Source organism: Corythoichthys intestinalis, chromosome 3, assembly GCF_030265065.1.
Source record: "Corythoichthys intestinalis isolate RoL2023-P3 chromosome 3, ASM3026506v1, whole genome shotgun sequence".
NCBI classification, from domain to species: Eukaryota; Metazoa; Chordata; class Actinopteri; order Syngnathiformes; family Syngnathidae; genus Corythoichthys; species Corythoichthys intestinalis.
The window spans coordinates 22859889-22872290 of NC_080397.1; the positions used below are offsets into that span (position 1 = coordinate 22859889).

The following is a 12402-nucleotide window of genomic DNA, read 5'->3' on the forward strand; positions in this document are numbered from 1 at the left end:
GCCCGGTGCAAGGAAAAAACACTCTAGGACAAAGAACCTTAAAGGGATCCTCAGATTTACACACTTGTAGGCTCTAATAAGCCACAATTGTTCTCTTTTACTATAATATGATATTAGAGACACAAATATTATTGCCATTGATTTAAAAATCTATAATATTTAGTGCACATTTTGACCTGTTGAGGGCACCATGTTTTACGCGCGCAATGCACGTTGGAGGTGATGATGCGGTTGGCTTCAACTGGGAGAATAGCTGTGCTAGCTAGCAAGCGAAGCTAATATGATTTTGTTACATTCTGCCGCAGGTCAGATTGTTACAGAGTTGTGGGTTGAGTTCCTAACGTCATACCTGCATACAATTCCAGCTCATCAACAGTGTCTTCAAACCGATCCTCAGAGGCTTGTATTGACGTGCTGCCATTTAACAGTTTGTATATCCCTCCGTTGTTAGTTGCATCAATGCCTTGTTTTTTTTCGTTTGTCTGCCTCTCACTGCGGTTTTCTCTCTTTTTTCATACTGATCCCGATCCACTGTCACGGACCCTTTTTGTGTCTCCCTTTTCGCGATAGCTGTTTTTTTTTTTTTTTTTTTTTTGATTCAATAAACCCTTTTACGCAATCCCCATGTCATCGTTGTCTGCTTGCTGTCTGAAGCAGGCATGAAAATGGGTCAGGGGTTAAAAAGGTGAGAAGGGTGTGGAGGAAATATGTTCCAGTACACTGTACACCCCAACAAAATATTGAGCTCTGTCGACCCACACTATGTTTCAGCAGGGCCATGCAGAGACCGGTGGAGGGGCGGGTGCTCGTAGATCAAAAGGGGCACTTGAACAAGTATTCAATACACCTTAAAACAACATAACTTCAATTTTAACCAGCTTTAGATAATAATTGGCTGCGACTGTGACATACTTTAATTGGGAGGGGGCAACAGTGAATAGAAATCAAAACTGTCATCAACACTTTCTGGCTGTGACTCAGTCAGTCTGCCTCTTTTCTTCCTTCAACCTCTGCATCAAAACTTCCTTCTTCAACTTGTTCATCTGAGAACAAACCACATCAGATGGTCACTGAGCCACCAACAGCACAGTTTTCTTAAAACTATTATTTCATTATTATCCATACTTAACAACTCTAGCACCTAATGATTAATAAAGCAATGACATAAAAATCTTATAGAAAAATAACATTGTAATTGTGTTTATAATTGTATTTAATACCCGACTATCCTTGCAAACTTGTTCTTACCAGGTATGCTATTCACCCAGCTGATGAGGTATCCACTGCCTTTAGCAGCCTCATCTAACTCCTTTTTTAATCCCTCAATCTCCCTTCCCTACGACGCATGTCTATGTAATGAAATATAAATATTTAAAAAAACAGACTCCCCGGTGGCTTTTAGTTTTAAAGCTTTCTTAATTTCTTTGTCTCTCAATAACGATGGAGGTAGATTTGTGTTTTTATTATTCAATCAAAAAACAAAGTTACTTCTATCAAAAACAAAGTTGCTTCAACCAAATACAGTATATACTTTTAATCCCCAAAAAGTCACTTCAACAAAAAAATTGTTTGTGATTGCAAAAATAAATTTGAGACAAAAAAAGCATTTGAAAACTATTTTTCTTGATTGAAACAAATTTTTCCATTGAAGTAACGTTGTTTTGCGTTTGGGCCACATTTTGGCTAGGACATTTGTGCCTTTATTATTCAATCAAGTAAGTTGCTTCAAACAAAAAAAATATATATAAAAAGAAAAACTTTGCACATGTGTCAATCACCGTTTACCAAAGCCTGAGAGGGTTTGAGTAGACTCACTATGAAGCATTTAATAAAGCCAAGCATTTTCTTACTACTTTATTCTTGTTTAAAAATAATTCGGTGGGGCAGTAACATGTTTAAAACTTATCATAATTCTTACATTTTGAAGTGCTTGAAAACCATTTATAAATGATACTTTGGTGAAAAAAAGTGAAAAAACATGTCTTATATATATGTACTGGACTGTCTCAGAAAATTAGAATACACAATATTCTAATTTTTTGAGACAGTCCTGTGTATATATACAGGACTGTCTCAGGAAATTAGAATACACAATATTCTAATTTCCTGAGACAGTCAGGAAATTAGAATATTGTGTATTCTAATTTTCTGAGACAGAATATTCTAATTTCCTGACTGTCTCAGGAAATTAGAATATTGTGTATTCTAATTTTCTGAGACAGTCCTGTATATATACACAGGACTGTCTCAAAAAATTAGAATATTATGTATTCTAATTTTCTGAGACAGAATATTCTAATTTCCTGACTGTCTCAGGAAATTAGAATATTGTGTATTCTAATTTCCTGAGACAGTCCTGTATATATACACAGGACTGTCTCAAAAAATTAGAATATTGTGTATTCTAATTTTCTGAGACAGTCCAGTATATTTTTTCCAATGTAAAATCTGAATAAATGCATTGAACATGCACAAAAAAATGGGGGGGCGCTACTTCGCGGTTTTCACTTATTGCGGCGGGTTCTGGTCCCCATTAACCGCGAAAAACGAGGGATCCCTGTATTTCTGAAAAGCTTTAAGAAGCAGGACTCATTCCCACCACTCGTCGGGCTGGTGTTGTGCCGACACCGGCCGTCAGCTCAAATCCAAGCCGAAAATAACACGTCTCCAGCGGACGACGGGAGCGATGTGAGGCGCCCTCTTCATCCGAGAGCATGCCGCTTAATTTGACTCAACAGTGTGTTTCTTCGTTTATATTACCGCTAAATACACAAGCTTGACGCCAATTTAACGGGAGGGAGCTATTTTTTTTCATGGGAGATTTGGCTAGCTCTGGCAGTGTTCAACGCAAGCTGCAACGAATGGCAGTAACTTTTTTATGTCGCAAAATGTGAAAACGATTGAAACCATTACTCACCAAATTCAATCTGCTGGCAAATACAGGCAAGTGTGTATGCTGCGCTCTGTAGCCTATACTACGAAGCCGGTTTTCTGGCTTAGCAGGGTAACTTCGAGAGTAACTTTATCACGTGCGACATAAGTTCGCGGCTATGCGAGACTACGAAAGGTGGATATGTTGGAACCGAGAAGTGTTGCCATGGCAACACACGCCACACGCCAAACCTGGTCGTGTCAGAGTTAGATCTTGCTTAACATCAGGATTCCAATTAACTACGCTCTATTTAAACAGCACTCCTCCGCGGACGTGTCCTCCTGACAATGACAGCGTACTTGGACGACCCATACGACATTGGCGCGCGGATTGTGAGGGGCTCTCTCCGGAGGGCACGGGTATTTCGGGACCGCCAGAATCCGCTGGCGTACCCGGAAGATGTTCTCCATGAAAGATATAGATTTTCAGCTGAGGGAATTCTTTACCTGTGCCAACTGATCTAGGCAGACGTCACTAATGTAACCCGCCGAGTCAGGCCCTCACAACCGCGCAGATTGTGTGTGCCTGTCCGTGCGCTCTTTCGCCAGGGACAATATATAGTATAGTATATATAGTATGGAAACGCTTCAAATTGATGCATTTATAATAATCATAGAAATATGTAGACTATTTAAACATTGAGAAAACTTGCGTTTTTTTCTGCCAACTCGAGGAGATTAAATTAAATGTCAAATCCACTGATAGGACAGACGCACAGATATAAAAGATATAAATGTTTATTGAATATGCATCTTACAGTCTTGTTTAACTGTGAAAAATCGTTACAAAAGATGGGCTTTTATTTACGCAACAACGCATGGCATCCCCGCATTTCCTTCTTCTTCTGAGTCCTCACAAATATAACATAAATTTTTTTTTTGGTGGTTGTTGGGCTCGGGCCTGCAAATCAAGTTTATTGATCGGACTCGGGTCGGGTCGGGCTGGATTTTTTAGGCCCAAACTAAAAAAAAGAACATACGTATTCGTACAGTCAAGGTGACTAAACATACAATCATCATGTTTCGTGTGGTAATGCGTGACAATTATTTCTTACTGTTAATGTACCAAATCTTATTTTATTGTCCTGACAGCAGGCTTTATTTCTTTTCATGGACATAAGAAACTGGCATATTGACGCATTCACAAATCACACGATCTGTAAATTCGCTGTCAACAGACCCGTTGCGCTCTACTCGCCGAAGCGGTGTTGGATTTTGCAGTGGGGGTGGATTTTAATTCCTCATAATTCCGCATGATCATCGCGCATTCCTCCTCCGTGAAGTAAGGTGCCCGTGCCATCGTCACAAGTAGTGTTTGACTCTGGTCACCGCCCCCTTTTATGTGAACGCGCAGTAACTCTGACTGGGTTGACACAGGTTCGACTAATCAACCTCATAATCAGCGTCGTAGCACCGATTGACCCCAAACTAGACAATCAGGTTTTGTCAACTCCGGTTACCCGATGGTAAACTGGATTACTTCTGGGGAGGTTGAACTCGGTTCGTAGTATAGGCCACTGGTCTGCCCCGGTGTGGATAAGGCCTGCTTTTTGTTTTCGCAGCTTTGCAATGCAACCAAAGGCTCTCCGAGCACTCCATGTACAGTAAGGAGTGCGCGCGTTTGGAATAATGGAACGCAGCTTGGGCCGATGATTGGTTCTCGTCAGCGAAGCATCTAGAAGGATTTGCTGATGGTGTTCTTAAATGCTCAGTTTACGTACGAAGTTAATCACACGATGATAATAATAATAATAATAAAATAAAACCTCCCGACCCCCCCCCCCCCCAAAAAGAATTTCTCCTCGGATCTACGCAATTCACGTAGGTCGCCCTTTTTGACTTCAAAACGGCGAATTTCGCCGAAAGGTGAGAGTTTTTCATGCCTGCTGAAGTGAGCAGTGTTTTTTTTTTTTTTTTTTTTTAAATTCCGTGTTCAAGCCAGCCGCACTCTCTTCAGTTGCGTTTCCCTTTCAGATTTTACCGCAAAGACAGCGCATGTGGGTTGTGATCGCTCTATAAGGAAAATCATGACTAACGAAATGCGGAAGTATAGTCCTGTGGAGTACGTGCTCATCTGCCGCACAGGAAACGCGGGTACGAATCCCGCTGGAAACTTTCATTTAATCGCATTTGCTGCTCGTTTTGTGAAATATTGACAGTGCTGTTCAGCTTATTACTTTTCCGCTCGGGTTCAAATTGGAAGGGCAGAATCGACGACATATTTATGTAGCTAACGAGGGCACCGCTGCACAGGGTCGTCGCCGCACAAAGTGCATTGCTTCGTCAGCAACAATGGCGACCTACTAGTTTAACAAAATTTTAAAATTGTATAAAAACGAAAACATTAAGAGGGTCTTGAACATCAAATTATTATAAAAGAACTACAAGTCTTTCTGTCCGTGGTTTCCTTTATAATAATATATGCCCGATCGGGCAAGCAAATGAGACAGTATATATTTAGAGCTGGCCAAACAAATCGGCAGGGACTCGATCAGAAAAATGTGTATTTTACTATTTTTCCTCAAAAACCCTCTTGCACCTGCTTTTCCTGCTTGTCTAAATGGGTGCTGACCTGTCAGTTATGCACAAGCACAGTAGTGGTGATTCACATTATTGTGTGCTGGAAGATTTGCATTTGGTTTAAACAAAATGCTAAATGTTTGCAACATTGCCGATTATTTTCAGTGTGTTCATTTTTGCTCCGTGGAAGCCCAGTAAAGTGCAGCAGGCGCACGGGGCCAACCGGATTTAGTTTTCTTGTCTTTCTTTTGGAACAGTTAACTTCAGGAGAAAGCGCTTTCGAGGATAGACACCGCTTACGAACGCATTTTGTAACGTCAGTTATTAACACATATTGATGACATTTTGAGAAAGGGTGGGCAATCTGGTATACTCACACTTGATTGACTAAAATATTACTCCATGTCACTTATTTATTAGCCATCAAAAAATTAAATTCTGTGCTTTTTCAATTTATTATTCCAGATTATTTTTACTGGGATACACACGGTAAATGTGTTGTCTTTCCCTTTAAATGATCAAGAACAAAAGCAGCACTACAGTAACGTCTCATACACTGCTTGCCAAAAGTATTGGCACCCCTGCAATTATGTCAGACAATGCTCAATTTCTCCCAGAAAATGAATGCAACTACAAATGCTTTGGTTGTAATATCTTCATTTATTTTGCTTGCAATGAAAAAACACAAAAGAGAATGGGAAAACAAAACAAAAAAAAATCATTATCATTTTACACAAAACTCAAAAAATGGGCCGGACAAAAGTATTGGCACCCTTTGAAAAATCATGGGATGCTTCTCTAATTTGTGTAATTAACAGCACCTGTTACTTACCTGTGGCACTTAACGGGTATTGGCAATAACTAAATCACACTCGCAGCCAGTTAAAATGGATTAAAGTTGACTCCACCTCTGTCAAGTGTCCTTGTGTGTACCACATTGAGCATGGAGAAAAGAAAGAAGATCAAAGAACAGTCTGAGGACTTGAGAAGCAAATTTGTGAAGAAGCATGGGCAATCTCAAGGCTACAAGTCCATCTCCAAAGACCTAAATGTTCCTGTGTCTACCGTGCGCAGTGTCATCAATAAGTGTAAACCCCATGGCACTGTGGCTAATAGAGGCGTGCAAAATTTCTGATTCTTAGATTATTCGCGATTCGTACGTGGAAGATTTGAGAACGATTCACAAACTTTCAAATTCCGATTATTGAATTATACCAGCTAAAGCGGCAGTAAAACACTGTCTTTGGGACGCAATGAGGAACGGACCGAGAGTAAATATCATGTTCAACTCATGCCGCTAGATAAAAAAACAATCATACCTGACAGCGGCCGACAGCCGCTACAAACAACGCTCGGTTGCTAGTTGCTACAAACAAACGGCTACAGTAGATATCATATATATGTAGAACTAGATGCAAAATGACAGACGAAAGCGGTGTTAGAACATGTATTATTGAACAGAGATGCGAAATGACGGACTTGCCGGCGTTAGTAAACAGCTGCCATCTTAAAGCAGTAGACTTCTCTGGAAGGCTCTGTTGTAGCGAATCTAATTAACTTTTTATCTAAAATACTCCTAAATCGGCAAGATCTTGTCTTGAATCTATCTTTAAATGATGAAACAGTTTTAAAACTTTGACATGTCAAAAGTAGACAGAAGGGAAATTATGGAATAACGGGAGCAATTTTAACAACTGTAACGGTTGATTCACAACTATAGAAGGGGACTGGAGTATTTTATTTACTGTTATTTTTGTATATTTGTTTACTGTTATATGTTAACTTGATACTGAAATAGTAGTTTGGTTTAGCCTGAGAGGATTTTTGAACAATTTTGGAACTAATGTACAAAACATTTTTTTTTTAAAAAAGGAGGGGGGTGCATCAATAATCGTTTTGTAATCGAATCGGAGCCTCTGAATCGTAATCGAATCGTTAGGTGCCCAAAGATTCCCAGCTCTAGTGGCTAACCTCCCTAGATGCGGACGGAAATGAAAAATTGGTGAGCGATTTCAACAAAAGATTGTGCGGATGGTGAATAAAGAACATCGACTAACATCCAAACGAGTTCAAGCTGCCCTGCAGTCCGAGGGTACAACAGTGTCAACCCGTACAATCCGTCGGTGTCTGAATGAAAAGGGACTATATGGTAGGATACCCAGGAAGACCACACTTCTGACCCAGAGACATAAAAAAGCCAGGCTGGAGTTTGCCAAAACTTACCAAGAAGGCCCCCTTCAAATCTCAGAGACCTGGAGCAGTTGGCCAAAGAAGAATGGTCTAAAATTCCAGCAGAGCATTGTAAGAAACTCATATATGAATACCAGAAGCGGTTGTTCGCAATTATTTTGTCTATAGGTTGTGCTACCAAGTATTAGGCTGAGGGTGCCAATACTTTTGTCCGGCCCGTTTTTGGAGTTTTGTGTAAAATGATAATGATCCCCCCCCAATTCTCTTTTGTGTTTTTTCATTGCAAGCAAAATAAATGATATAAAAGATATTACTACCAAAGCATTTCTAATTGAAATCATTTTCTGGGAGAAATTGAGCATTATCTGACATAATTGCAGGGAGCCAATACTTTTGGCCAACAGTGTATGTCATTGCACAAAAAGATTTGAACTTACAGTATGGCAGCGTGGGATGAGAGGTCATTCTTCTTACATTGTTGATATTTCTCTTGATCATCTGAGTTAAATCGGTAAAGATAAGAAGATTCATGTGAGCCAACAGCAATGTAGATTTTAATTGTAGTCTTTTTAGTACACTATTACTACTTATTTCAACTGCAACACATGACATTGTTAATTGTATGTGCTTTTCTGAGACAAGACTAAGAAAAAAAGTAAATAAGATGTTAAAATTGATTGTTTTTAAGGTTGCCGTCATTTTCAAGGGTGGTCGAAAGTTAGGAAGATAAAAAATTGAATATATATGTTGTTTTACCAAGTTCTTAAACTTATTATCAAATTAATTAGATTAAAGAATAGTAGACCACTGCTGGTTTTGACCAGTCTCGAGAGAAAATCCAGTCGGTCAGTCTGAGACTGAGAAAAGACAAAGACTTAAGTCGAGAGACTGACGAAACCAGGACCTTCAAAATCCGGTCTGGTATTGACTGTTACAACACTAATCGGGACACCAACACAAATTTATGGGCTCCAATACTACAGCTGTACATTCAATAACAATCTAAGTGAGGTATTATAACAATTAATACAAAGAAAGTATGATCGCAATTCATGAAGAATAGGCTCATATTAACATGTTCAATTTGATTACAGTCTTAAAAGTGCAAATACATGACTATTTTATAACATGTTCTGCTGGCTTTAACACATAGTTGTGGTTCTTTCTTACTGTGTGCATAGCTATTAAGAGCAGTGGGTTCTCTGGTGAATGTGAATGAAGGTGACTCAGAAATATTCATTCCAAAGAGCAAAACCAAATCAATCTTTCAGTAGCTGACGGCAATCTAAACCCACAATAGTCCTCTCGGGCGCAGTGCGTGGGAATTCAAAGAGCAAACTTCTGAGGCTTAATGTATGACAATTTAGCAAACACGTTCAAATGAGTGAACGTGATGCCGAAAGACTTATTAGAGAATCGCTGCACACTTTGAATATATATTTAACTAATGCCAAAAGCATCAAGGCGACTGAATTGTTCACAGTGAATAGTAATTTAATCTCAGAGAAGAAATGAATATAACTGACCACGGAAGCACCCCGGCCTGTCTGATGGCCTCCAAGCCACGGCATATTGATGGGTGTGCCGGGGCTGCTGCGAGTGTATGGTGTAGTGCCGTGCAGGCTGACAAAATCATCATGTGCATGGACCACCAGGAAGTCCTCTGTGCCCACTCTTTGAAGAAAAATAAGCAATTAGTAGTTATTTTTGGGAGGGAAAAAAGTAGTGTTTTTCTAGAGAAACTAGTAGAGGCTCACATACGTAATTCACATTTCAGAACAAACTGAAACAAATTGACTTTATTGTGCTAAACTGCAATTTAAGACTTAACCTACAGTGTATCACAAAAGTGAGTACACCCCTCGCATTTCTGCAGATATTTAAGTATATCTTTTCATGGGACAACATTGACAAAATAACACTTTGACAAGATGAAAAGTAGTCTGTGTGCAGTTTATATAATAGAGTTAATGTATTTTCCCCTCAAAATAACTCAAAATATAGCTATTAATATCTAAACCCCTGGCAACAAAATTGAGTACACCCCTTAGAAATTACATCCCTAAATGTCGAAATTGAGTCCTGCTTGTCATTTTCCCTCCAAAATGTCATGTCACTCGTTACAGGGGTGCTGTCAGCATTGCTGCAGAGATTGAAGAGATGGGGCGTCAGCCTGTTAGTGCTCGGAACATACGCCGCACTCTACATCAAATATGTGTGCATGGCTGTCGCCCCAGGAGGAAGCCTCTTCTGAAGACGGTACACAAGAAAGCCCGCAAACAGTGGATTACTGGAACCATGTCCTATGGTCTGATGAGACGGACTGGCTTTCTTGTAATGTAATGTAATGTGCAGGAATGTTACTGTACAGAATAGGCTCTGAAATACTTCCGGAAACCATTGTCAGTGAACGCAATCCACCGTGTCATCCGAAACTCTACAGTGCAAAGAAGAAGCCACTTCTAAATAGGACCCAGAAAGCATAGGCATTTTCTCTGGGCCAGGGGTTATTTAAAATTGAGTGTGGAAAAGTAGAAAACTGTGCTACGGTCAGGCAAATCACCATTCCCAGTTTTTTGACATTTGGACTAAAGAGGACAAGTTATTATTAGTGCACAATTCAGAAGCTTGCATCTAAGATGGTATGGGGGGTTGCACGGGTACGTATGGCATTGGCAGCTTGCACATCAGGTAAGCCACCGTCAATGCAGAAAGATATATTCAAGTTCTAGAATGGCATATGCTCCCATCAAGATCTTGCCTCTCGGAAGGAGAACTTGCATTTTTCGACATGATCATCCAAGAACACACGCAGCATTAATTACAACACCATAAGTGCATTTTAATAGGATCCCATTATTGAAATGGCCAGCCCACAGTGCGGATCTTTCACCTATTGACTAATCCGAGTAAAGATTTGTGGACGCCGCCCTCTAGCAGTGGCTGCCATTACTGGAGTGTCAATTCACCTCAGTAGCTGCCTAGCGTCAGTCAATGTAAACAGTCACATTAGCTGCTGCTCTCATTGGTAAAGCTGGCCAGCTTGCTCATTTATCTTTTTTTTTTTTTAATGTGAAAAACACTAATAACTGGCAATGTATTTTTAATACTTTTTTAAAAGTGCAAACTTAAACTGAGGTGCGTTCAAATTTCCCTCAGCAATAACAGTTCGCAAATGATTAATCCAAATATAATGTGGAAATGCAAATGAAATTGAACACAAGAATACAAATAGTGAAAATAAATTACACAGCGAAGAACAAAAAAACAAACGATCTTCATTTTAAACATGCTTTTTACTCAAGCTTCAATCAAACTTCTTATTTCTCTCATGTTGTCTTCTGGTATCATAATGACAACCACCAGTACCTCGACCAGTGAGATGAGAGGGATTGTCATTGTTCTGTGAGCTCATTGGTCAGAAAGCAGGAGAGTAGGGGGAATGCGTTCCCCTTCATTGTCTTGAAAAGCACCGCAGCAGTATTCGATCGTTCTACAAATAAACCACTACTTTCGGTTTTCATTACAATACAGGACAGAGCGCATCCCTTGTAAGCTTAATACAGGACACGTACTTTTGTTTCTGAACACGGGCCGATCCAGTTTTTCAAACGACGGTTTGTAACCCTAGCTGCTGCTGGCTGTGTGCGGCACACCTCAGCAACAGCGGACAGGGTACTCCTGGTTGTTTTGCTTGAATTAGTTAATAGAGAACATTTGGCACATCATAAAGAGGAAGGTGTGATAAAGAAGACCCAAAACAGTCGAACAGTTAGAGGCCTCTTTTAGACAAGAATGGGACAGCACTCATATTTTCCACTTAAAATTATACATCATCTCAGTTTTGACTTTGACTTGTCATTTATGTTTTATTCTGAATCAAATATTGAAATCTGGCACTTCTACATCATTGGATTCAGTTTTCAACAGTGTCCTATTTAATTCGGAATCCCTTTTGTGTACGTTATTGTTAATTAAAGCCTACTTAGTGAAGTATACACATCAGTCCATTTTTAACATTTTTCTCATACAAAGAATAACGTGCATTTATATACAGCAGGGCTAACTCTTCAAACTCTATTGTAAACTTCAGCTTTGCAGATCCGATTTCTGCTCTTTGTGCAAAGAATGGACTGAATTTACAAAGATACTAATACACTTGTTTATTCTAGCTGATTATCCTCGTTGTTGTTTAAAGTTGTAAAAAGAGGTAGGTAGTGCTGCTTTAGGTAGTCATGGAACATTAGGAGAGCAACGCAAGCACACATCAAAGTATGAAATGATGGAATTGGAAGTGTTAGTTACAGAGGCAAAAAAGCAGAACAATATTTTGTAACAGAGAAGAACTCTATCGCTCACATAATTTAGGGGAAGCCTGCGAACGCATGAAAGATATGCTTTGTATGATTTCATTTGTCCTAAGTGCATGGGCGGACATGCCCATCCAGGATAACACTGCATTCAAAACTTACGCTTAATGACCCACGGAGATGCAGAGTATTGCATTTTCTAAAGGAGCTTTGTCGTGCTATATGGCATAAAAACTGGCATAACAAGCTCCAGAGACTGACTCAAGTCGGACCTTAAAATCTTTGTCACCAAAATTGCATTGGTAAATAGACGCAGTATGTAAAAATAAGTTTTTAGTTTTTTTTTTTCCCTTGGGGGTGGGGGGGTGGGGGTGGGGCTTCAAAAACATTTATCCAAGGGAAAACCTCTCCTTGTTCCCTCTCATTTTGCCATTGCTCTGCTGGCAATGCT

The 12402-nt window shown here is 39.7% G+C and overlaps 1 protein-coding gene across 1 annotated transcript in view; it reads right to left on the bottom strand.

Moving 5' to 3' along the window:
• dmxl1 (Dmx-like 1) overlaps positions 1 to 12402 on the bottom strand; it is a 114829-nt gene that overhangs the window by 16516 nt on the left and 85911 nt on the right. The window contains 2 exon segments of the mRNA XM_057832549.1: positions 8079 to 8139; positions 9168 to 9315. Coding sequence (XP_057688532.1) covers positions 8079 to 8139; positions 9168 to 9315 — 209 coding nt within the window.